The sequence below is a fragment of the Hordeum vulgare genome, chromosome 3H (genome assembly GCF_904849725.1).
Source record: "Hordeum vulgare subsp. vulgare chromosome 3H, MorexV3_pseudomolecules_assembly, whole genome shotgun sequence".
NCBI lineage: Eukaryota > Viridiplantae > Streptophyta > Magnoliopsida > Poales > Poaceae > Hordeum > Hordeum vulgare.
The window spans coordinates 617,718,436-617,746,022 of NC_058520.1; the positions used below are offsets into that span (position 1 = coordinate 617,718,436).

A 27,587-nucleotide genomic window follows, 5' to 3' on the forward strand; every position below is an offset into this window, starting at 1 on the left:
ACACAGTCTAGTGTGGTGCCTTTTGTATCGAGCGTCACACAAAAATGTTACGCGGGTGAAAAAAATTCGAGCACGGTTCACTTTGTCATTTCTTGCATTAATACGTTATATTTGTGCATTTTGCCGCTGCTAGCGCCGGCTAAGCTAGACCATAGATCAGGTCTCGCAACCCACCTGACAGTCAGGGCCCAGGGCCCCATAGGTCAGTCACATCCGCATCCTAAATCGACTTTGGATGGCGACGTTCGTGATGCAGTATATCACTGCGAGAGCGGTAAGACTACCCACAATGGGAGTAACTTAGGTAGTAACATAGATGCCACCTAAGCATGAAATATGATGTGGCAACTAATTAATGAGAAGACAGAGAAATTGAGTAACTGAGCAAGTTACTCATATTAGGAGTAACATAGCGGATACCAAGGCAAGATGAGTCTATGGGCTAATAAATGAAAGGTTCAATGCTACTATCCTACGTTAGTATCCACTACGAAGGTACTCTCTATGTTCGGGTTTATTGGGCCTTTCAGCCAAAGCAGTGGAACCAAGAGAAGTTTGATTTATTCTACAGTAACTACAGTCATTCCTCGAAACACAGCGAGCAGCTCCGCTTCTCATGCTCGCACTCTCTCCCATGCATGCATCAGGCGGAGCCAACGCCAGGCTACCCTGGGCACTTTCCCAGGCTCGCTGGACACTAGCAGCAGCAATAGGTATATTAAATAAAGGCCCAAACTGATCTGTAACTTACTCTACCCGGGCAAAGAAAACTGGGCCTTAGTTTCTCTCACGTAAACAGGCTAATGAGCCCAACAATTAACAAGCCAGACAATTACGTGACTGTCCAGGCTGCCGAAACAAGGACTATTGCTGGTGTCTCTTCGTTTTTCGCAGGCGACAGAATCATATGACGGATCATGCAACTGCTGGTGGCTGAACCCTAGACGGCTGGATGCACTCCCGGCGCTCGGCGCTGGCTGCCGGCGGCAAGCGACGTAAGGCTCCGAGCCCCCGACGCAGCACATCCCCTCCTTCCTATCATTCGGCTTCAGCTTCCTAGTTCCTTCGGTAAGAAATCTCCACGAAAATTAGGGCCCACCAATACTGGGGCCAACTGACCAACGATCTCTCATGTCTCATCTATAGAGTCTGAATAGTTGGGAAGTAGAAAATACTGATCGAGATAAGTATACATATGCGGTAGCGGTCAATAGTCTGAATAGTTACACATATGCAAGTGATATTGCTGCTGCTAGTGTCCAATTTGAATTTTTTGTTGCAATATTGATATTGCAAATAATATCCTCGTCAATAGATATTGCTGCTGCTATTGTTCAGTTCTTATTTACCTGTTTAGCAACTAAGTTCAAACTTTATCATTAAATTTCAGAGATGAGGAGGTTTTTGGTTGATAGAGCAAGCACTGAAAATGTGAATGGTGTGCAACTGGAAGTATAAGTGGAGGCACAACCACCTCCTAACATTGCCAATGAATTTAATCCAAATGATATTGAGCGTGATCTAGGAAAGAGGAAACAAATTAGTGAGTATCCTCCCAATATTCAAGATCAAGTGAGAAGAGCATATGTATTGAAGGGTGCAATGCAACCAGATTTGAATAAATTTCCTCGTACTGAATTTGGAAGTTCACGTACATCAAGAGCATTTTCTAAATCTTGGTATAGAAACATACATGGATTGAATACAGCGAGTGGAAGAAGGCAGCTTATTGTTTTTATTGCTTTCTCTTTAAGCAACCTGGAAGGGCTGAGCACTTTGGTTATGCAGTATTTACCAAAGAAGGATTTACAGATTGGAAGCATGCATCTAAAGCCTTCAAAGATCATATTGGTGGTCCTGGTAGTAAGCACAACTCTTGCGTCAAGCATTATGATGATTATAGTAATCAAAGACAAAGTGTGGCAAGCAATCTTGCTAGAGCAAACAATGAATCAGAAGAAATGTATAAGATCCGCTTGACTTGTTCTGTGAGTTGTTCAAGATATCTCATCGCACAAGGCTTGGCTTTTCGTGGACATGACGAATCCTCTACTTATCTCAACAAAGGAAACTTTAGAGAGATGATAGATTTAGAAAAAACTAAAAATGAACAACTGAGAGATGCTTTTGACCGTGGTGCAAGAAATTGCACAATGACATCCGTTGACATTCAAAAGGAGCTTGCAATGTGTTGTGCACATGAAGTTACCAAGAGGATCATGGCAGAGCTACGTGATAAACAATTCTCTGTGCTTATTGATGAATCACGTGATATATCTGTTAAAGAGCAAATGGCGGTGATGTTGAGGTTAGTAATTTCACTTTCTTTCATTATTTGTTTGTCATTTATTTTCTATGTTGTCAACTAACCTTGTTTTTTATATAGTTTTTGAATGACAAAGGAAAGGTTGTTGAACGATTTATTGCTTTGTACCATGTCAAAGATACTACATTTGAAGCACTAAAGAATGCTCTTTATGGTATTCTTGATCATTATAATTTATCTATTTCAAGGATACGAGGGCAAGGATATGATGGTGATTCAAATATGAGAGGCGAGTTTAATGGTTTGCAGAAAAAGATCATAGATGAAAACCCCTTTGCTTTATATGTTCATTATTATGCTCATCGTTTGCAGTTGGTGGTTGCCTCTGTTGCTAGTAGTTGCTCATCTATTCATGATTTCTTTGAGTACATCTCCTTAATTGTGACCACAACAACTACATCTTGCAAGAGAAGGGATGCATTGGCAGAGGCACAACACCAAGATATTCTGGATAGACTTGAGAGTGGTGAGATATGTACTGGAAGGGGCTTGCACCAATTAACTACCCTTGCTAGGCCAGGTGATACTAGATGGGGTTCCCATCATACTACCTTGCTTCGTTTGAATCAAATGTTGTCCTCCGTGTTACAGGTGCTTAGTACGGTTGATGAACATGGACGTGGGCCATCTCAAGCAGCAGGTTTGATAGAAAAAATGGAGAGCTTTAAATTTTCTTTCATTCTAAAACTTATGTTGAAGTTGTTTGGCATCACAAATGAGCTCTCAAAAGTCTTGCAAAGAAAAGATCTTAATATTGTGCTTGCCATGGAATTAGTGGATGATGTCAAAACTCGGCTGGCAACATTAAGAGAGAGTGGTTGGGATGATTTATTTTGTGATGTTCAAGAATTTTGTGCTGCTAATAGTATTCCAGTGCCAAACATGGATGAAGTAATACCAGTTCGTGGTCACTCAAGGAGAGCAGGGAGGACTATCACTAATCTTCATCATTACCGTGGAGAGATTTTTTATGTTGCTATTGATAAAATTTGCGTGGAGATGGATCACCACTTCAGCGAAGGAGCTAATGGCGTGCTTGATTGCTTCTCATGTCTTGACCCCAATAATTCTTTCTCAAAGTTTAACGTTGATAAGCTTGCGTGTCTTGCTGAAATTTATCATGATGACTTTTCCAGTGATGATCGTGGAATAATTAGAGAGCAGCTTCTCACTTATATAAGTCAAGTGAAAAGGCATGCTTCTTTTTCTACTTGTGATGATGTTCAAAGTTTTGCCGTGAATATGGTTGAAACTGAGAAACATTTGGTATTTCCATTGGTATACAAACTTATTGAGTTGGCTTTGATATTGCCGGTGTCAACGACATCTGTTGAGAGAGCTTTTTCAGCAATGAAAATTATCAAGACTAAACTGCGTAGCAAGATCAATAATGAGTGGTTCAATGACTTGATGATATGTTCCATCGGGAGAGAGTTATTCAAGTCAGTTTATGATAAGGATATTATTCGAACATTTACTGCAATGAGGTCTCGAAAAGGGCACTTGCCTCGTAATTTTCTTTAGTGCATTATCGGTATGTTCAATTTGACCATCTCTATTCCTTAAGCTTTTGATTTCACATCTCAAAACTAAATTTATTTAATTACAAATCCATTTTTATATTGCACTCCCTTCTAGGCTAATTATATGTCTCTTTCCATTACAGATGGTATGGATAGATTTACTTTTGCTGACAACATGGTGAGTTCGCCTCTATGTAAGGTAGGCTATGTATCTTTTGTTGTCATGTCTCAACCTTATTTGGTCTATGAAGCGGATAATGACATATTAGGTCAGTTTAAAATTAAATTATGTATGACTATTAGGCTTAACTTGGTGGTATACTGCATGTTGTGTATTCAACTAACCGATTTTTCTTAGATTATACACTTAGGCTTAACTTGCCCAGGCTCCATAAAATGTCTGCCTCCGCCACTACGTGCATGCACCAAGCACCGCCCAATCCCATCCCAAGCACGCATGTATGTATGCCCAATTCAATTAGCGCAGCATTAAAGCTCCTACTTTTTAGGCATTGTTGAGCTGTTTTTTCGATGAGGGGCCTTATAAATCCGGATCGTACTTAGTGGCCCAGAGGCCTAATAAACCCGGACGAGGGAGTAATAACTTGGACTAGTAACATATGTATGTTACTACTCTATGTTACTCCCCATTGTGAGTAGTCTAATGTCACGAGCTGTGTGTGTCGTGACATGCATCTTTCTTGTGTGTCACGGGCGAGCTACATTGCGGTGAGATCTTTCCTGTGGCACACATACCATAAAGCTTTGCAACTTTGCCACGACATTTAGCTCAAGATTCAAGAATACACTTCCCCTTTTTCATTTAAAAAAAGAATACATTTTTTTACTTCTTAAAAATCAAGAAAGTTTCCAGCCAAAATATGTCACCAGTTTCGTCGAAAAATATGTGACTAGCAGGTTCGAGTTTCCGGCCAAGGGGTTTGGTGAGATATGGCGTAAGCATATCAATAGTTTTATAAAAAAGGAAGTGTTGGTATTAAAGTAAATGATGATGTGGGTCATTCATTTCATACACTAAAGGGTCTTAGACAAGGTGACCCTATGTCCCATATTTTATTTAACATTGTTGCAGATATGTTGGCACTCATGATCAGGAGAGCTAATGAGAAAGACCTTGTAGGGGGACTAGTACCACATCTAGTGGATAGAGGTGTCTCTATTCTACAGTATGCAGATGACACGATCCTTTTCATGAAGCATAATCTTAAAATGGCCAGAAACATGAAACTCATATTGTGCTTATTTGAACAGCTATCTGGGCTGAAGATTAATTTTAATAAAAGTGAAATGTTCTGTTTTGGAAACGCAAAAGAAGAACAACGCATATAATCAACTTTTTGGTTGTGAGGGTGGTAATCTACCTTTCACGTACTTAGGGATCCCTATTCATCACCGAAAGTTGACAAATAAGGAGTGGAAATGTATCGAAGACCGATTTGAAAAAAAATAAGCTGCTGGAATGGCAAGCTTTTATCCTATGGAGGAAGTTTGGTACTTGTTAATTCGGTATTATCAAGAATGCTTGTGTTTCTTCGATCCTTTTTTGAAGTACCAGTTGGGGTGCGGAAAAGGTTGGATTTCTATCGGTCTAGGTTTTTCTGGCAGAGTGATGAGGTCAAGACCAAGTATAGGCTAGCTAGATGGGATATTACCTGTAGACCGAAGGAACAAGGAGGTTTGGGGATTGAAAATTTAGAGGTTAAGAACAGATGTCTTCTTAGCAAATGGTTATTCAGATTATCTGTGGAAACAGAAGGTATGTGGGTACAAATTCTGAAGAACAAGTACCTACAACACAAGACCTTAGCCCAGGTCACCGCGATACCGGGCGAGTCCCCTTTCTGGAAGGGTCTGATGAGATCTAAAACTGCATTCATTAACAGAACTAGGTTTATCATAGGTAATGGTGAATCAACTAGATTCTGGAAAGATACATGGCTAGGGGGGAACCCTTGGGTTTTCAGTATCCGCAACTTTAAAATATTGCCCAACGCAGACAGACGTCTGTTGCGACAGTATTGTGTGAGATTCCTCTAAATATTCAGTTCCGTAGAGCCTTGATTGGTGATAGATGGATTAGATGGTTGCATCTAGTCAGAAGGCCGATGGACAGTAGCCTTTCTGACTGCCCTATCAGTGTTCAATGGGGGCTGACTGCTACCTCTTGAGCTTGCGTTGGTTTTTCCCTTGAAGACGAAAGGGTGATGCAGCAAAGTAGCGATAAGTATTTCCCTCAGTTTGAGAACCAAGGTATCAATCCAGTAGGAGTATCAAGATGAGGCACCAATGTACCTGCGCAAAAACAAACAAACTTGCACCCAACGCTATAAAGGGGATGTCAATCCCTTCACGATTATTTGCAAGGTGAGATCTGAAGGTGAAAAGTGCAACAAAGTATTTTTGGTATTTTGTAGATCTGAATATATGATGTGAAGTAGACCCGGGGGCCATAGTATTCACTAGAGGCTTCTCTCATGATAGCAAGTATTACAGTGGGTGAACGAATTACTGACGAGCAATTGATAGAATCGCGCAAAGTCATGACGATATCTAAGGCAATGATCATACATATAGGCATCACGTCCGAGACAAGTAGACCGATACTTTCTGCATCTACTACTATTACTCCACACATCGACCGCTATCCAGCATGCATCTAGTGTATTAAGTTCATAACAAACGGAGTAACGCCTTAAGCAAGATGACATGATGTAGAGGGATAAATTCATGCAATATGATATTAACCCCATCTTTTTACCCTTGATGGCAAAAACATGATGCGTGCCTCGCTACCCTTTTTGTCACTGGTGTGAACCCAAAACCAAGCAATCCTCCCATTGCAAGAATTATAGATCAAGTTGGCCAAACGAAACCCATAACTCGAAGAGAATTACAAGGATACGATATCATGCATATAAGAGATGAGAGGAGACTCAAATAATATTCATAGATAATATGATCATAAATCCACAATTCATCGGATCTTGACAAACACACCGCAAAAGAAAGTTACATCGGATAGATCTCCATGAAGATCATGGAGAACTTCGTATTGAAGATCCAGGAGAGAGAAGAAGCCATGTAGCTACTAGCTATGGACCCGAAGGTGTGTGGTGAACTACTCACGCATCATCGAAGAGGCAATGGTGTTGATGAAGAAGCCCTCCATGTCCGAATCCCCCTCCGGCAGGGCACCAGAACGGTCCCCAGATGGGATCTTGCGGAGACAGAAGCTTGCGGCGGCAGAAAAGTATTTTCGTGGCTCTCTTCTTTGGTTTCGGGATTTTAGAGAATTTATAGGCGAAAGAGGTAGGGCAAAGGAGCCACGTGGGGCCCATAAGCCTGCCAGGCGCCCCCTAGGCCACGGCTAGGGGGCTTGTGACCTCCCCCGAGGTCTCGTGCCTTGGTTCTCAAGTCCCCTGCATATCTTGTGTCATGGAAAAAATCATCTCGCAGGTTTTATTCCATTTGGACTATGTTTAATATTCTTCTCTCAAAAAGGTCAAAAACACGGAAAAAACAGAAACTGGCACTTGGCACTGAGTTAATAGGTTAGTCCCAAAAATGATATAAAATAGCATATTCATGCATATGAAACATCCAATGTTGAAAAGATAATAGCATGGAACCATCAAAAATTATAGATACCTTGGAGACGTATCAAGCATCCCCAAGCTTAACTCATGCTCGTCCTCGAGTAGGGAAGTGATAAAGACTGAATTTTTGATGTGGAATGTTACCTAACATATTTGTTCTTTGTAACTTCTTTCTTGTTGCATGAATGTTCAGATCCATTAGATTCAAAACAATAGTTTACTATTGACATGAAAACAATAATACTTCAAGCATACTAGCAAAGTAATCATGAACTTTTGAAATAACAAGACCAAAGAAAGTTATCCCTGCAAAATCATATAGTTTGGCTATGCTCCATCATCCCCACACAACGAATTTAAATCATGCACAACCCCGGTATTGGCCAAGTAATTGTTTTCACACTCTTACTTTCTCAAACCTTTTCAACTATCACGCAATACATGAGCGTGAGCCATGAATATAGCACTATTGGTGGAATAGAGTGTGGTGGGGGTTTGAGGCAAAAAGGAGGAGATGGTCACATTGACTCGGCGTATCCATGGGCTATGGAGATGCCCATCAATAGATATCAATGTTAATGAGTAGGGATTGCCATGCAACGGATGCACTAGAGCTATAAGTGTATGGAAGCTCAAAAAGAAAACTAGTGGGTGTGCACCCAACTTGCTTGCTCACGAAGACCTAGGGCTATTTTGAGGAAACCCGTCATTGGAATATACAAGGCAATTATATAATGAAAATACCCACTAGTATATGGAAGTGACAAAACAAGAGACTCTCTATCATGAAGAACATGGTGCTATTTTGAAGCACAAGTGTGGAAAAAGATAGTAGCATTGTCCCTTCTCTCTTTTTCTCTCATTTTTTTGTTCGGGCTCTTTGGCCTCTCTCTTTTTTCATTTTTTTGGTGGGCATCTTTGGCCTCTTTTTTTCCTCACATGGGACAATGCTCTAATAATGATGATCATCACACTTTTATTTACTTACAACTCAATACTTAGAACAATGATGACTCTATATGAAATGCCTCCGGCAGTGTACCAGGATGTGCAACGATCTAGCTTAGCATATGACGTTAAAACATGTCTCTATCTATCTTACGATCATGCAATGGCAATATGAAAGTGACGGCACATGTCATGAGTCGGAACGGTGGAAGTTGCATGGCAATATATCTCGGAATGGCTATGAAAATGCCATAATAGGTAGGTATGGTGGTTGTTTTGAGCAAGGTATATGGTGGGTTTGTGCATCGGCGAAAGTTGCGCGGCACTAGAGAGGCTAGCAATGGTGAAAGGTGAGAGTGCATCTATACCATGGACTCACATTAGTCATGTAGAACTCATATACTTATTGCGAAAGTTTTATTAGTAATCGAAACAAAGCGCTAAACGCATACTCCTAGGGGAAGGGTTGGTAGGTGTTAACCATCGCGCGGTCCGGACCGCCACACAAAGGATGACAATCAATAAATCAATTATGATTCGACTTCCTAACATAGCGGTTCACCATACGTGCATGCTACGGGAATCACTAACCTCAACACAAGTATTTCTAGATTCACAACACCTTACTAACATGACTCTAATATTACCATATCCATATCTCAAAACTAATTGTGAGGAATCAAACTTCTCTTACTAATCAATGCACTTGAATATGAAAGTTTTATTATATCCTCTTTGGATGCCTATCATATTTGGGACTAATTTCATAGCACACGCCAATTACCAAGTTACTTAGAGAGAGCACTCTCAAAAGATATAAGTGAAGATCGAGAGTTTTTATTTCTTCGAAATATGACACCGCCGTGCTCGAAAAAGATTTAAGTGAAGCACTAGAGCAAAATTATCTAGCTCAAAACATATAAGTGAAGCACATGCGAGCTAAATTGCCTAACTCAAAAGATATAAGACATTGAGTATTCTAGAAAATTCACGATGAGTGCATGTCCCTCTCAAAAAGGTGTGCAGCAAGGATGATTGTGAAAAAACAAAAAGCAAAGACTCCTATAATACACGACGCTCCAAGCAAAACACATATCATGTGGTGAATAAAAATATAGCTCCAAGTAACGTTACCGATGGATTGAAGACGAAAGAGGGGATGCCTTCCCGGGGCATCCCCAAGCTTAAGCTTTTTGGTGTCCTTGAATTTGGCTTGGGATGACTTGGGCATCCCCAAGATTAGGCTCTTTCCACTTTTTATTCCATTGTCCATAAGAACATCACCCAAAACTTGAAAACTTCACAACACAAAACTTAAACAGAAACTCGTGATATCATTAGCATAAGAAAACAAACCACCAACTTTTAGGTACTGTAGTAAACTTGATTTCCATTTAGATTGATGTTATATTACTGTATTCTCACTTTTCATGGCTCGTACCCCCCGGTACTAACCATAGTTTCATCAAAATAAGTAATCAACACAACAAAAACAGAATCTGTCAAAAACAGAACAGTCTGTGGCAACCAATATATTTCGTATACCTCCGCTATGCCAAAAATTCAGAAACATTATGAAAATTAGGGCAATTTGCATATAAATCAGAAGCAGAAAGAATCAACTCAAAAGCTCTTTCTGGATAGGAATTAAAAATAATTTCGTGAGCACAAAGTTTCTGTCTTTTTCAGCATGATTAAACAACTATCACCAAAACTAATCATAAAGGTTCTACTTGGCACAAACACTAAAAAAACATAAAAACACAATCATAACAGAATTATGATGGTGTGGACACAACAAAACAGAAAGTGAAAAGCAAAAATAAATTTATTCATTGGGTTGCCTACCAACAAGCGCTATCGTTTAACGCCCTTAGCTAGGCTTAACGATTTCAATGATGCTCACACAAAAGACAAGAATTGAAGCACAACGAGAGCATCATAAAGCATGTGAAAATCACATCTAAGTCTAACATACTTCCTATGCATAGGCATTTTATAAGAAAACAAATTATCAAGACAAGCAATAACTACCATATGCAAGGAAGAAGAAAGAGACAATATCAATCTCAACATAACGAGAGGTAATTTAGTAACATGAAAGTTTCTACCACAGTATTTTCCTCTCTCACAATAATTACATGTGGGATCATATTCAAATTCAACAATATAACCATCACATAGGATATTATTTTCATGATCCACATGCATGCAAAATTGACACTCTTAAAAAATAGTGGGACTATCATCAACTAAAGTCATGACTTCTCCAAACCCACTTTCAACAATATTGCAAACATTATTATCAATATCATATTCATCATGAGGCTTAAATAAATTTTCAAGATCATAAGAAAAATCATCACCCCAATCATGATCATTGCAACAAGTAGTGGACATAGCAAAACTAGCATCCCCAAGCTTAGGGTTTTGCATATTTTTAGCATGATTGTCATTAATAGAATTTATAGTGAAACCATTGCAATCATGCTTTTCATTCAAGGAGCCCTCGTGAATCACTTCAAAAATTTCTTCATCACAATTTTCAGATTCACGCATCTCAAGCAAAACTTCATAAAGATAATATAGTGCACAAAACTCACTAGCAATTGGTTCAACATAATTGGATCTCTTAAAGAGATTGGCAAGTGGATGAGGATCCATATCAATAGATTTTTAGCAAGCGAAGATGCAAGCGAATAGAAGGCACATGGCATCAGAAGCAAACATAGCAACAAAAAGGCGAACGGAAGAAGAGCAAAAAAAATTGTAAATTTTGTTTTTCCAGAAGTAAGGGAGAGGAAAACGAGAAGCAAATGGCAAATAAAGTAAATGCAAGAGATGAGTTTGTGATAGTTACTTGGTATGCTTCACTTGAATACTCCCCGGCAACGGCGCTAGAAATCCTTCTTGCTACCTCTTGAGCTTGCGTTGGTTTTTCCCTTGAAGACGAAAGGGTGATGCAGCAAAGTAGCGATAAGTATTTCCCTCAGTTTGAGAACCAAGGTATCAATCCAGTAGGAGTATCAAGATGAGGCACCAATGTACCTGCGCAAAAACAAACAAACTTGCACCCAACGCTATAAAGGGGATGTCAATCCCTTCACGATTATTTGCAAGGTGAGATTTGAAGGTGAAAAGTGCAACAAAGTATTTTTGGTATTTTTGTAGATCTGAATATATGATGTGAAGTAGACCTGGGGCCATAGTATTCACTAGAGGCTTCTCTCATGATAGCAAGTATTACGGTGGGTGAACGAATTACTGACGAGCAATTGAGAGAATCGCGCAAAGTCATGACGATATCTAAGGCAATGATCATACATATAGGCATCACGTCCGAGACAAGTAGACCGATACTTTCTGCATCTACTACTATTACTTCACACATCGACCGCTATCCAGCATGCATCTAGTGTATTAAGTTCATAACAAACGGAGTAACGCCTTAAGCAAGATGACATATTGTAGAGGGATAAATTCATGCAATATGATATAAACCCTATCTTTTTACCCTTGATGGCAACAACACAACGCGTGCCTCACTACCCTTTCTGTCACTGGGTGAGGACACCGCACGGTATGAACCCAAAACCAAGCACTTCTCCCATTGCAAGAATTATAGATCAAGTTGGCCAAATGAAACCCATAACTCAAAGAGAATTACAAGGATACGAAATCATGCATATAAGAGATCAGAGGAGACTCAAATAATATTCATAGATAATCTGATCATAAATCCACAATTCATCGGATCTCGACAAACACACCGCAAAAGAAAGTTACATCCGATAGATCTCTATGAAGATCATGGAGAACTTTGTATTGAAGATCCAAGAGAGAGAAGAAGTCATCTAGCTACTAGCTATCGACCCGAAGGTGTGTGGTGAACTACTCACGCATCATCGAAGAGGCAATGGTGTTGATGAAGAAGCCCTCCGTGTCCGAATCCCCTCCGGCAGGGCACCAGAACGGTCCCCAGATGGGATCTTGCGGAGACAGAAGCTTGCGGCGGCGGAAAAGTATTTGCGTGGCTCTCTCCTTTGGTTTTGGGATTTTAGAGAATTTATAGGCGAAAGAGGTAGGGCAAAGGAGCCACGTGGGGCCCACAAGCCTGCCAGGCGCCCTCCCCCCTAGGCCGCGGCTAGTGGGGCTTGTGACCTCCCCCGAGGTCTCCTGCCTTGGTTCTCAAGTCCCGTGCGTATCTTCTGTTATGGAAAAAATCACCCCGCAGGTTTTATTCCGTTTGGACTCCGTTTAATATTCTTTTTTAAAAAAGGTCAAAAACACGGAAAAAAAAAAGAAACTGGCACTTGGCACTGAGTTAATAGGTTAGTCCCAAAAATGATATAAAATAGCATATTCATGCATATAAAACATCCAAAGCTGACAAGATAATAGCATGGAACCATAAAAAATTATAGATATGTTGGAGACGTATCACTGACCACTAATGGTATATTTTCTGTAAAATCTATGTATGTGCACCTCATAGATTCTTCACCTATTCCAAAATCTATGCATATATGAAAGGTCAAAGTTCTCCTAAAGATAAAAATCTTCATGTGATTTGTTCACAAAGGAGTTGTTTTAACTAACGATAACTTGGCCAAGCGGAATTGGAAAGGAAATCAAAGATGCAGCTTCTGTCAGAATAAAGAAAATATTAAGCACCTTTTTTTAAATTGTTCTATGGCTAAACTTTTATGGCGCTCGATACATATTGTTTTTAACATTTCTCCTCCTACTAGCATTAACATGTTATTTGGGACGTGGCTGCAGGGGGTTAATGTTGATTACGCTAAACTTATTTGGGTTGGAACATGTGCACTTTTATGGGCTGCATGGAACTGTAGAAATGATCTAGTATTTAACAGACAAAGATATGTTCACTTTTTGCAGGTCATCTTCAGGGCTACTGCCTTGATCCGCACGTGGTCATTACTCACTCCTGTGAAAGCGAGGGAGCCTTTGGTTACTGGGTGTGTCCGTTGGGAGATGGTAGCTCAGGGTATCTTCAACCGATTTGGATGGCGACATATTAATAGGATAGGTGGATAATCATCTAGGCCTATTGTTATCATCGGTTGTGGCACGATAGACGTCTTGTATCTCTTTTTTTCTTTTTTAAGACCACTTTGTACTTGATGCAGACTGGTTTCATGTTGTTTAATAAGAGGGTGCATCTTCCTTTTTAAAAAAAATCAAAGCTCAAGTACGAATGACGGTCAAGGGAAAATGACACTATTTAGTTCGGACTTTGGAACCTAGTTAATTAGCATCAATACAAACACTGCACACGTCTCAACTTCATGCAACAGGACACCATCTCACACCATCTCGACAGGTACGAACCATAACGAACGTAGACTTCTTATTACACAGACAGATTACAGATGCATGCATGTAAGGTGGCACAAACCTACTACTGCGTGCACGTGCACGTACGCGCTCGTGTCCCGGCCACCTCAAGGTATGACGCCGCCGCCACCGCCTCCCCCTCCGCCGCCTCCACCACCAGCGCCGAAGCCGCCGCCGAACCCACCGAACGGCCCGGCGCCGGCCCCAAACCCGCCGTGCGGGCTAAAGCCGGCGATGCCCCCGCCGAGCGGGCCACCGTTGACGGCACCGCCGAAGAGGCCGCCGTCGCCACCAGTGCTCCCAGCATATGCGGTCTTGGTTTCACCGAAAGGTCCGAAAACCTCACCGTCTTGGTTGTTGCCACCGGCAGCAACGGCAACGGTGTCGCAGTCGTTGCGGCCAGGCATGCCCCTGCCCGCCGCCACCGCCACGGCGAGGCACAGCAGGAGGGAGGCGACGCACCACCACTTGCTCATGGCTGGTTCTGGTTGGCCTAGGAGAGGTGGCTGAGTCCAGTAACGCAGTGGGAAGTTTAAAGGGAGGAGGACGACGAGATGGACAGGTACGAGCGCGTGACAGTAGTTAAAGGGAAGGTGGCAGCCGGCAGGCTGGTAGATGTTGCCATGCATGGCCCAATAACTTCGACATGAAGAAGTAGGTCCATCCATCAAAAGGTGGATGAGAAGTTACTGCGTTCGAACGTAGGGTCTGGTGCTGACACGATTTAGCTGGGAGAATGGCTTTTGGGCACCCACCGAAAGCTGGGTGTAGCCATTACTATCCCCTTTTATCTATGTACTCGAGTTCGTGCTTGACGATTGTTGCGGCGGGCGTTCCTGCGCTTGAAAAACCTCCACCATGCCATGTGTCAGTCTCCTTCCTCCCTTTCTTCTTCCTCTGTTCGAGCCGGTGAGTGAGAGAGACAGCTAGGATCCAACATAAATTATGTCTGAATTTGAATGTGTTAGATTGGTCTCTCACCACGTGGGTCCAACGGCCCACCGGGCCTTGATCTATGCGCCTTGATCGGGGGCGCCCAACCCATTATGGTTGGTGGACCCCTGTGACCCGCGCTATATAAAGGACGGTGGGGGTGCCGGGGCACAAAATACGAGATTCGCCGCCGCCACACCCCTACCGACATACCTATCCGATCTAGGTTAAGCGCGGTGCTCACGGGAAGCTCCACCTACGCCTAACCCTTCTTCTCCATCACCACCGTCGCTACCACACCGATGGAGACCGGTGGAAGCTCATCCGGCTCAGGACAAGGTAAAGCCATGGGTTCTACCGGATCTATTTATGCCTAGAAGATCCCCATGTTCTATCAATGGTATCATGAGCCACTAGGCAACGGATTTATTCGGTTGAATGAAATCGAAAAGCAAGTTCCTTTTTCCCCACCCCAACATGAACCCTAGATGGGCAAGGTACCAAAGATGGCCTAGGGCCACGTCGGAAAAGAAGCAAAGAAGCACCGCCGCAAGGCCGCGCCTGTTCCTCTCGATCCCCACACATATCGGCAAGCCGAGGTGTGGGGAAGAAGAACCTACCTCCTCCGAGGCAAAGGACGGACCAAGATCCAACAAGAAAATAAAGAAAGAAAAACGGATCGGATCTGGAAAAGGCAAAAAAGGGGGAGAGAAACAAGCCGAGACAAGGCAAAAGACAAAGCAAGGCCTCCCGGGGCAAAGGGCACCAACACCGAGCCGTTTGACGGCGGAGCGTTCACCCTAGAGGTGCTCGCGCAGCCGGCAAAGGGGACGGAGGCGGCGCCGTAGAGTCACGCAACCAGAGCCATGGTTCTCGGTTCTGGTGGTGTAAGGTAAAAGAAAAAGGAGGAAAAGTGGAACCGCAACCGACCGCTCGACGGCGGCGCACCCATCGCAAGGCGTGTGCGCAGCCGGCGAGAGGCGGGTCACAGCTCCGGGGAGAGGACAGCCGGCGCGCGCGGCGTGGGGCCTTCGGCCAACATGGTCGGCGGCCACCCCAGCACCCTTCGGCGGGGCATAAGAGCCGCCGCACGAGGAGGGGTCGCGGGCTGTAGAGGAAAGGGCGAGCGCCACCACGGGGCTCCTCGGCGGGGCAGAAACAGCCGCCGCGCGAGGGAGAGAAGGCCACCGCGGGTGTTGCTCGACCGAAAGAAGAGGCCTAAGGCCATGAAGCGACCGGCGCGGACTCCTCACCTCCAGGGCAACTCGCGGGAGGGAGGACCTTCGCACGCTCGACAGGAGGCAACAAGACCTCACCGCCGGCGGCCGGTTCCATTCCTGGCCACGGGCTGCTCGGGAGAGAAGGAGCCGGCGCCGAGATGAGAAGAAACGAGAGAGAGAGAGCAGCGCACTGGGAGTGCAAATGATTTAGGGTTTCGGCTGGGAGCGGCTACTGCCTGGTTTTGATGCGCCGATCCTAACGCCTCACCGTCGGATTCCATCCGACGGCCGACGCTCAAATCCTAGGCCAAGGCGGGCCTTCGGGCCGCAAGTGAGCGCCGCCAGCGCTAGGCCGGCCCAGGATGCCAGGAGGGGCGCCAGTGCCTGGCCGCTAGGATCGTTCGGCCGCTGGGGGTAGTGGGCCTCAGGCCGGTGGGACGCGTCAAGGCGCCTGGTGGCGGGCCGAGGCCACAGGCCGGCCCAGTCGGCCATTTATTCATTTTGAAGGATTTTTTAGTTTCTGTCTATTAAGGCAGATTCAAAGTTTTTTTTTAGGAATTTTTCCTACGAAAACATGATTAGAAAAAGATAAAGAAAATGTTGAAAGTTTCTGTCAATTTACACAGAATTGTAATATTATTTTTCAAAAAAGAAAAATAAAAGGATTTCTGAAAATAAAATAGTTTTTCAGAAAAAGAACGTTCGTGATCTTTATAAAAGCATTAATAAAGATCACGTGTTTTATATTAAATGACAGAATTATTTTCTGTAAAGTTAAAAGGCATATGAAATTTTATTTCATGTTTTTCGCTGCTAAATGAAATATGAAATATCGTCATGCTATTATTCTGACCAACCTTGTTTAGTAACATGATCATGTTACATATTGCAAAAGGATGCATTTATTTCTATCATTTGCCCAACGGTAATGTAGATTAATTTGCATAGGCAATTGTATGATTATTTTAACCAACGTTATTTAATGCATATAATTGTCGTACTGACTTCGCTTATATGATGATTTCAGGAGGTTTTCACCTAATGAGTTGTCTAAAGGACGTTCCTACACTCAGAGGGGATAATTACTCTGAGTGGAGGAAGAAGGTTGACATGGCTTTGTGCATTGCTGAGGTGGACTGGGTTCTGGAGGAACCACAGCCAGTTGCACCCTCAGAACCAGTCAGAGATGCTGACGAGGATGATGAGAGCTGGGAGAAAAAGTAATGGGATTGTGGCAAAGAGGAGACGTCCTACTCCATACGTAACAGGTTATGGATAAATGCCAACAAGAAATGTTTGACGTTTATTAAGAACATCATTGAGACCACCATCGTGGGCTTGGTAGCAGAGTGCCCTACTACGAAGGAGATGCTCAACAAGATAAAGAGTCAGTTTACTGGCTCTTCTAAGACCTATGCCACCCAGTTGATCAAACAAATGGTGACAGAGAGCTACAATGGAGGTGACCATGGCATAAGGGAGCACATCCTTAGGATGAGCAACACAACAGCCAAGCTTAAGCCCATGGATGCGGATCTGGAGATCAAACCAGCTCTCCTCGTCCACCTGGTCATGGCTTCGCTGCCTAAAGAATTTGACACTTTTGTAGTAAACTACAACATGCAACCCGAGACATGGGATATAGAAAAGGTCATCGCAATGTGCTCACAAGAAGAGGAGAGGATCAAGGCTTCACATGGTGGCTCCCTTAACTATGTGAAGGAAAAGAAAAAGGTTTTCCCACCTAACAAAGGTTCTTCCTCAAAGACAGAGGGCAAACTTCAAGGCAAGGCTCCCGCTCATTATCAGCCAAAGCCAATAACAGTAGACAAAGACACTTGTATGTACTGCAAGACAAAAAGGGCACTACAAGAAGGATTGTGCTACCTAGCTAAAGGTCTTCATGGCAAAGAGAGGTAACTGTATTGTTTTCTTAGTAAATGAATCTCTGTATGTAAAGTTTTCAAAATCTGCTTGGTGGATTGACTCAGGTGCAACTGTTCATGTTGCAAACTCTTTACACGGGTTCAGTTCGACGAGGACCATGTGCTAAAAAGAAAAAGTACTGAAGTCGCAAATGGTGTCCAAGCAGAAGTTGAAGCTGTAGGTGATGTCTCCTTGGAGCTAACCGAAGGATTCATTGATATAAGATTTGTTTTGTAGCTTGGGCATGAAAAAAAGGAAGCAATAACCATCACACGTGTGGTGGGAGCAACACCCGATCATACGCCCCATGACTACAGATTGGTTCATGTCACCGCATGCACGAACAAGTGACGAAATTGATGATGTCAGCAGGTTCTTTTGTCTTTTCACTTTTTAAAATGTTCTATCTCTTAATTAAAAATTCTATTGAAAACCGTTTTCATTATTAAATCCGTCGTGACGAGTTCTTCGAAACTAGCTCTCATATCGATATGTTTCGACGACTTTTTTTAGGATGAAAAGTTGCCATGTCTATTGCACATAAATTGCCATCATGATTAAACTTAAGTTGTCATGATATATTTTAACTACTTTTTATTTTATGTTTAAAGTAATTTTGATATGTTATAAAAGGAGTTAAGAAACTAAACTTGCCATGACAAAATTTGTTATAATCCATGAAATAATTTAGACATGGTTCATAAGTAAAAAAATAAATATGTCGTCAATTACTTTAAAAATGCAGGTCAATGGCTCAAATTTGACATTAACCATAAATTGAAATTGACATGAAGAATTACTTAAATTTACCATGATAAATGCACTAAAATTTGTCATGGTTCATACAAAAAATACATTCGATGTTCAAGAAAGTAGAATTTTCATGGTGAAAATACTAAAATTGTTATGATCTATAAACTCAATTTGCCATGATGAATTACTAAAAATTGGCATGATCTATAAATTAAATTTGCCATGGTTAATTACTAAAAATTGCCGTGGTCAATTATTAAAATTACCGTGAAAATTAGTTGAAATAATGATAGCTTCAAATCTAGAAGCAAAAATTAGATGAAACATGTCGTGGCAAATTTATTGTAAAGACTATGGCAACTTCAATTTAAACATAATGTCAACTTTTGGCCCCAAAAAAAAGTTTTCGACACATATCAATATGGGATCTAGTTTTGAAGATCTCGTCGAGACGGATTTAATGGTGGAATGGTTATTAATTAGATTTTTTATTTAAGAGATAAAACATTTTTAAGTTTAAAAAATCAAAAAGATTATGCTGATGTCATATGTTTTATGTGGCAAGATGAATGATTACGGATGCGTGTGGACCATGTTGCTTCGTACCATACGTGTGGGCGTTATTACTTAGAAAAAAATAGTTGTACATGGCAATCTTTATAGACAAGGGTAACGAGGACTCTTTTTGTGGTGAGAGTGGGAACTCATTTTCTTATGTGATTCTTTCTTAATCCGTTACGTGATGTTTTTTCTAGGCCTACATCGACGTCCCCGAGCTCTACCTCAAGAACACACCAGATCTCATCGCTGCTGAGGAGAAGGACAAGGTCTAGGGCCTTACTGGACTCGAAGGCGACAAGTGGTGGATTAAGCTCGGACATGAACAACCATTTAATCCTTCTTCATGACTCACAGCAATTGATTCGTTTCAGTCAATGTCCTGCATCTATCTATCTATAGTACGAGAGAACCAAGTTATGCGTTGCACATATGTGTTTTTTGTTGAACCGTCTATCCAAGTTACTCCAAGTCACCGGTACTGTAATCAACCTAAGTTTATACATCTATGTCTTCCATTTGGTTACGGCTTCCCAAAACTTGTGTCATGCATATGTTGCATTCTTTCATTTTTCTCTTCGGTGCAGAATCAATTATGTGATTTGTCTTTCAACTTTGTCTTTCGTGCAAAATCAACCATATTGAGTATCGGCATCTTTTATGGAGAGCTGCTGATGCAGTTAAAAGGATGCTAAATGTGTGTTTCAGTGCAGAAGTTGGAGCATTTTCCTTCTAAGAACCTCATGCGCTTAGAGCTTGCTCGCTTGCATGAGATTTGGAGGGTCTGAAAGGGACTTAAGAGTCAAAATCCTCCTCAATCCACTATAATCATATCAAACAAGCACCTACTCTTCTGATTTGTTATTCATGTAGAACTTTATGAAAATATATCTTCCATGAATCCCATGGTATGTTGAAGTATGTAAATCTGTTTGCTACACGTATCCGATTAGTCTCTAGCCGGCTTTTACGGTTGCATGAAAATAATGCATGGGCAGTGAGCTGACAAGCTCATGCTTCTCCTCAAGGACATGCATGCATACATACTGGTATCATATCATCAGTTATCAATTCTCTCTCTCTTAAATCTACAGTTTTATATTTCAACACTTCTCGAGTACATGTTTGAATCAAATCTGAGCTCGGTGTTCCCTCAAAACACAAAAACGTAACTATTGGCATTTCTGAGCACACGTAGCGCAAATTGTGCTGAAAATCACCAAAATGCTTGGCGAAAAAAGTCTATCATTCTTCCTTGTAAGGTTGGTCGAGGACTGCGTTGTGGCATGTCGGGTTGCAGGGGTATTCACAGTCGATTTTCTTCACTTCTCTCCGGTCAAAGAACCATTCTCCCACCGATTCAGCGATTGTCTGTTGTTCAACATGATTGAAATTGAGTTAGTATATGCCAGTGATCACATAACTGAACTGCCAGGGTTCTAAAGGATGGATACTGCTTATTCTCGGAATATTGGTACAAATGCAGTACTTGCACTTCAATTAATTTTCCTTCTATGAAATACTGTATATGTTTAGCATGCTAGGATACTCGTGTAGCTCACACTAACGTTACTACAATAAACCAAATCATTAGTTTCTAAGACTCCTTTAGAAAAGAAAAAAATGCTAATTTCTGAGACAAAAAAATTTAGACGCTCAAGATTATGCTAGATACTACAAGACGACCCATATACTTATGAATGCAAACTATGGCATCCTTTACACAGTCCCTGTACAAATGAGAGGTGGAGCCTACCTTGTTGTTAATTCTAGGGGCAGATGGAGAGTGCCAAGTCAAGGAGTTCATTGATTGACAGTGTATATAGCAGGAGTTAATGAACATGCCCCACTCCTTTTTCTTCTTGAATTCACTTATAGCATCAAGCAACTCTTTCCTGAAACCTGCTAAGTTTATACTTGTTAAGCCAGTGACATGCAGACGTGCGACACAAGTTATCGAGAAGAAGGCAGGAGCACATATCAAAAATCTCTTCCATTGTTACCTTGGAGAGTTTTGAGCTGTTTGGAATCACACTTAGTAATATCTAATCTGCAATTTTGCCACAAATTTTCAGGGTCAGACCCATCTGGAGACAAGACGTGTTCAACCTGGAAAACAGAACAGCGGCAAATGTATCATGTTCATATTCAGGCTGTTACACAACATTGAAAAGTTATACAACAGATACAGACGATAACTGCACCTGCCAAACATCATATGCTGGATTGAGAATGAACATTGGGGTGCGGATGCCTTTTGCGACTTCCCGTGGAAAAATGCACTGGCAGGCACAGAATGGAGCAGTACTTAGCATGCTGCTTGATAATACAGGCTACACAAATGATACTAATACGATAACCGTGACACGAAACAAATTAAATGCTAACCTGTCCTGGCTCCATATCTGAACTGCAATGAGGAAACTTTTTCCGCAGATCCTGCAACAAATATTCAGAGAACACATGAATCTTTCACATATGTGTAAGAGTTAATGCAAAAAATGGTCAGCTGGAGGGGGAACAGCACTACTGTCTGCACTAGAGAGAGGGAGAGAGAGAGAGACCTGTAGACGAGCAACGTCATTATAGAATCCACGCATATATCTTCTCCCCGAAATGTCTTCCCTGTAATGAACCGAAGGGAATGACCAGTCAAACAGAGCCAGCAGTATTTGTTATTTGCTTATAGGCAATTTCTCAAAAGAACTACTCTCTCCGTCTCATAATGTAAGAAATTTTTGCGAGCTGTTTTAGCTTGCAAAAACATCTTACATTATGGGACAGAGGGAGTAATAACTTAGGCTGTGCATATGTTAACTATCTGTTAATGGACATTAAAACCAAATCAAGAACATACACGTCAAGAAAGAAACCACCATCGGCAAGACACTTAACAGTAGACGCCTTTGGTACAAGTGCACGGAAGTCATCACAGTGAATGTAAGTGGATAGACCACCAGCCGAGCAGCCCGTAAGAAAAGCCTAGAATTTTAGGAAATGATCAGGAATAAAGTATCACAACAAAAGTGTAATGAGTAATAGCAATAGAGAGACAACATGACAAACGAGATCAGATGGTCTGAAGATAAAACCATAAAAGCAAGTAATCTTCAATTGGTCCCAGTTTGACAATAAAAAATCAAACATTACACCGAAAAACCACTGAGGCTGCCATGCCATCATTGATGACATAAATCTCCAGGCCCAACCTATGGTTTTTTCTTGGACTGAGGATAAAGAGCAAAAGAATATTACGCACTGCATTGTTTCTAAGAGGCATGGCAGCAAATAAGTAATATAAAGTTATAAACAAATGACTAGATGACACCGAGCGAAGATCAAATCTCATACTGAAGTGATATTGCAGTATCTCCATAATATAAAGTTATAGGTGTACCAGTACAACTGGTCCGTTACCATGACGACACCAACAAGAAATTTTATGACTCATGTACAGTTCAGATTCAAGCCGTGCTTCTATTTTGTAGTAAGGCTACCTCTTTAGCATGTGATAGACCCTTCGATAAAAGTTCACTCATAACTGCATCCCAGATACGTTGACCTCTGAAAAAGAATTGGGTGCCATCCTACATAGATCAGAGTAGTGGTCAGGATATCTGCTGCGCAATTGACCTGTATGAAGTAGGAACTGAGAAGTAATTTACAAAAGATTCTGCCAACCTGAAATTCCTCTTCGACATTCCCAGAAAATGATGCACCATCACAATACCTTACCTTCACTTTATTCCAATTGTAAAAGTCTGCAGATTCAAACGAAATAATTCTCAGTGGATGTCAAAGTGTAGTGCCTCTATGATACCACCACACAGAGCGTATCAGAAAGATGGCTCCCACGCAAGAAAAGGTTCCTTGAATCCAACTAAGACAACACGATATTACATACGTGCAATCCCCGGTCCAGTCGAAAAAAGGTCCGAAAGTTACATGGAGTATATCATTGACAATCCTTTACAGTGGTCATAAATCAATCAAAAATAAGACTGCTGTGTATTCAGGAGCCGTGGCTTTGACACTAGACAGTACCTGGATTCTGCAGTTCGTCGTCGCTCAAGATGCCGACGAACTCAGCCCGCCTTTCCATGTGGTCAGAGGAACCTAGATTTGTCTGCTTGCGCTGAGCGCACCATGTCAGGTTCCTGCACCAGCTTCCACCCTGCAGCCCAGCACCAAAACAAAGCTTCAGTCATCTCTGTTGACGCATAACATCGAACAAATAGCGGGCAGAGACGCTGGCCGTCACCTCCAAGTGGAGGAGCCACTTGTCGGACCCGTCCCCGAACCCCGGGAGCCAGTGGTACCCAGGCGGGGTCCCGTCCAGGCACACGGCGCCCTTCTCCCTGGCGCCGGCGACGAGGGTGAGGTCGACGAGCGTGGGGAGCCGGTGGCCGTAGGACGGGTAGGATGTGGTGGACCGGGCGGAGGCGTCGCGGGATGGGGTGAGGAAGAATGCTGCGGCGAGGAGCGCGAAGGCGAAGGCGAAGGCCCCGGCGGCGCCGCGGCGGCCGAGGCGGCGCCAGCAGAGGCGCAGGCGGTGCGTCGCCGGCGCGGCGGAGGCCGAGGCCGAGGCGGAGGAGGAGAGGGGATGCATGAGGGGAAGACCGGTGGCGACGGGCGGCAGCGAGCCGTGGTAGGTGGATGTGGATCTGGCCGCGGCTGCATCGGCGACGACTTGCCGGTGGCATTTCTTTATCAGACGAAGCAAGGACGACAGCACATGCCCGAGTCTTACTATAGTGGAGTAGTACCTAGCCGTGGTGGAACGAAGCCGTGGTGGGGCGAGGAGCGCGAGCAATGGCGGGGATCGGCCGCCGCCGTGTCGACTTTGGATGTTTCCGGCGGTGGCGGTGGCGGTGGGTGTGCACCAGTCCACGACCACGAGTCGCCATTCCAGCCAGGTGTGGCCCGCCCGCAAGAGAGAGTTGCCAAGTGAAGTGACAGCGAGCATTGGAGTTTACTCCATTTTAAGGTGTGTAATTATGTTTTATCTGGAAATTAATATGCAGATAAATTATTAAAAATTACGTACTAAATTGTGTATAATCAACCGGCGGCTGATTTCTCTACTCCGTAAACCGCTTCTCCGGATTGACACAGGGTTAACGCCTACTCCCTCCGTTCCTAAATATAAGTCTTTTAAACGATTTTACTAGATGTCTACATACGGAGCAAAATGATTAAATGTACACTCTAAAGTATGTCTATATACATTCGTATGTAGTTCACTAGTGAAATCTCTACAAAGACTTATATTTAGGAACGGAGGGAGTAATTTTTAACAGATATGACCATCTTTCAACCTAGCTGATGTCATCTCCCATCTCATCTTCATAGCTGACGTCATCCTCATCACCACAGCCATCCAGCTCTAAGTTAGTCACATTTGTAATCGGTATATGGCATCCAAAAACTATTTTAAAACATATTATTAATCATTCATTCATATTTATGTCGTATTCAATGAGTTCATCTTACGACCCAATTGCTATGTGTGAGTAATCCGGTAAAGTAAGGGGTTGAGACAAGGCCTTGCAACTGGGTGTACTTGTCCAAAAAATTGTTGGAATGACTTTATATAATTGATGTTATTTGTATGTGTCCAATCACAACGGAATTATCTCTTGTTTTGTTCTTGTTCTCAGGCCCGACAGGTACTTTCGATCCCATAGATCCATCAAGGAGAAGGTAAAAGAGCGAGGGGGCGTAGAACCCTATCCCGAAAAAAAGGTAGTGGAAAGCCATTCCTGGGGCGTAGAACTCTCTCTCTCTCTCCACAAATTTTATGGCGCCACAAAATTTTAAAATACAAATTTAAGTAGAGCTCTACAAAGTAAAAAGGGGTACACTAGCAGTTTGTCAACTATCAGCATTGTCTAATTCGACTCCATATGACTTGTCTTTTCATGCTCGACCTCGTTGAAATTGTGTTTGCTTTCACATGTGTCTGTTTCGGTAATATTAACCTAAAATATATATAAATATCAGAACAACTTCTTAAAGAAAAGGCGTAACCCCTCGCCGATCCTTTTTATCTATTGAGTTGACCGATCCGGAAACCTAGCAACCACCCCGCCGTCGCCCTTCTCCTCGCGTCGCGCCGCCAGGCCCGGCCTCCTCGTCCGGCCGCCCCGACCTCCTCGCGCCGACGTGCACCGCCACGATCTCCTCTTCCCGCCGTCGTCCAGCCCCTCGCGACGAGCCCTTCGTGCCGAGCCCTGACCTCCAGTCAGAAGTCCGCCCCGACGGCGAACAAGCAGGACCACCAGACCCCATCTCTTCCCCCATCCCGCTTCGCCGCTGCCGGAGGGGACGCCGGCGAAGCCGCGCGCGCCCCGAGGATGGCGGCGACGGGGCCCCTCGCGTCGGCCCTCGGGCTATGGCGGCGGCGCCTCGCGTCGGCGGTTGCGGGATCCGGTGATCTCGCCAATCGGAGGGTGGATCCAAGGCTCCATGGCCGGATCTGGCGAGGCTCTCGGCACTGGTGGTAGGGAGCGGCAGCCGGGCGAGGCCGCGCTGGTCGGCTGGGCACAAGCAGTGTTCAGGGCGCGTGGTGCAGTGGCCTTGGCTGGTGCGTGGCAGTCATGCTCAGCGGTCGGTGGCGGTGGATATCCAGCGCAGCTCCGGGAGAAATCCTTGCTCCGGTCTTCATCGGAGCCGCGACGGCGACGCCCGAGGGTGCCGCTATCTTTCTTTGAAGCATCGTTGTGGAGGTGTGTTGTTCCTCTTCGTCGGCCGCTGCCCGCACCGCCACCTGCGCCCCAGGTCCTGATCTGTGGGCCTCTCTCCTGCGGATTCTTACCGGTGCCGGTGTGACAGCCCGAGACCGACGTCCAGAAGATTCCCCCTTTTTTTTCCGTTTCCATCGTGTGATTAGTTTTATTTGTTGCATCGTCATTTAGTTTGCATCATCGCATCATGCATGGCATCTTGCATCGTTTGTTTCGTGTGGTGTTTTGAGTGTTGTGCTTCGAGTGATCACCGAGTCTTAGTGCGATAGGAACTCCCCCTCTCCCCTCTTATTTCGTTTTTGCGGTTTGCTAAAGTTTCCCGTTTTAAACCCCTATTTAAAAAGAGTTCGTTTTCTTCTTTTCAATAAAAAAGGTTCTTTTATTAAATGAGGGGGCAACCCCGTGGGTTTCCTTTATTTTCTTCCTTTTGTTTATTTTTTCAAAAAACTAGAGACTCTTTTATTTATAAAAAGGGTTTTATTTTATTCTTTGTAAAAAGGGTTTTATTTTATTCTTAAAAAAAGGTTTCATTTTTATTCCTTTAAAAAAATGCCCAATCTAATTCTTATAATTGGTGCATGTTTTAAGGAGCCCAAAAGTATTTTTTTTATTTGTTTATTTCCTTTTCTTTTGCCTCTGGCATTATTTTAAAATCAGCTTTTTTCGCGTATCTTTTTTTTAAGAGAGGAGATATCTGCCCAAGGCCCAGCCGCCCACTTGGACCTCCAAGGCGGCCCACCTTCCCCCGCTACCCTAGCGAGCAGGAGCCCACGCTCGATCCCGATCCCGTAGCGCCGTCTCCCTCCTCAGCGTCGTCCTCCCAGCGCATCCTCCCCACGCCCGATTCCCCTCCTCCCGTACCACGTCTCCGCCCCCAGCTCCCTTCTCGCTCGCCGTTCCCTGCGCGCCATGGCCCCTCCTCTGCCTCGCCGGCCTCAAGCTGCTGCTGCAGCCCCGCCGCCAGCAGCGCCCCGCCCGCCTCCTGCTTCCCCCGCGCGCAGCTCCGACCCCGTGGTCGTGCCGCGCCGCCCCGCCTCGCGTGCAGGTACCCTGCGCCCCGCGCGCCGCCGCAGCGACCTCCTCTCCGCGCCGGCCCGCCGTGGCCGCCCTCGCTCCCACCGTCCGCCCTGGCCTCTTTGCGCCGCCCTTGGTCGCCGCGCCGCCGTCCGGCTAAGGTCCGGCCCCGTCGTGCTCGCCCCATGCCAAGGTGCTGCCGTGTAGTTGCTCATTTCGCTGCTTGTCGTAGGTTGCCCGATGCTTAGCGATGCTGGCTGGAGACAGTTGCTGTTGCTGTTGTCTGCATGCCGCTGCTGCCCTTGTGTGCTTGCCTGCGCTTGCTGTGTTGCCTGCTGCCGAGTAGATGCCTTGCCTTGCTGCCGCGATGCCCTGTTGCTGGTGATAGCCTAGCTGCTGCCGTGCTTGCCGTTTTGCAGTTGCTGTTGTGTTTGCCGTTGTTGTGCTGTTGTTGTTTAGTGCTGCTGCCTTGCCGAGCGTTTGCTGTCGCCGTTGCCTGTGCTTGCCTAGTTGCTGGCTACTGCTTGGGTGCTAGGCTAGTTGCTATTGCTGGCGGTTGTCTGCTTTCGCTAGCCGTGTTGCTGTCGCTTGCCGTCGCCACGTGCACCATCCCCGCCTGCCATGAGTCTTCGACAAGTTCACCGGGAACCACGACATCCTCG

At 44.0% G+C, this 27,587-nt stretch overlaps 2 protein-coding genes across 2 annotated transcripts; both read right to left on the reverse strand.

Annotated features, from left to right (window-relative positions):
* Positions 1 to 13,760: 13,760 nt before the first annotated feature.
* LOC123441199 (glycine-rich protein 5-like) lies at positions 13,761 to 14,341 on the reverse strand. Its single transcript, XM_045117700.1, has one exon. The coding sequence runs from the start codon at positions 14,249 to 14,251 to the stop codon at positions 13,883 to 13,885; it is 369 nt and encodes a 122-aa protein (XP_044973635.1). The 5' UTR covers positions 14,252 to 14,341; the 3' UTR covers positions 13,761 to 13,882.
* A 5,900-nt stretch (positions 14,342 to 20,241) lies between these two features.
* LOC123441200 (pectin acetylesterase 5-like) lies at positions 20,242 to 24,122 on the reverse strand. Its single transcript, XM_045117701.1, has 11 exons — positions 23,427 to 24,122; positions 23,210 to 23,339; positions 22,847 to 22,926; positions 22,663 to 22,752; positions 22,023 to 22,147; positions 21,730 to 21,790; positions 21,554 to 21,604; positions 21,370 to 21,447; positions 21,169 to 21,274; positions 20,922 to 21,067; positions 20,242 to 20,536 (listed from the first exon to the last, which is right to left on the reverse strand). The coding sequence occupies exons 1-11, from the start codon at positions 23,772 to 23,774 to the stop codon at positions 20,411 to 20,413; spliced, it is 1,341 nt and encodes a 446-aa protein (XP_044973636.1). The 5' UTR covers positions 23,775 to 24,122; the 3' UTR covers positions 20,242 to 20,410.
* Positions 24,123 to 27,587: the final 3,465 nt, after the last annotated feature.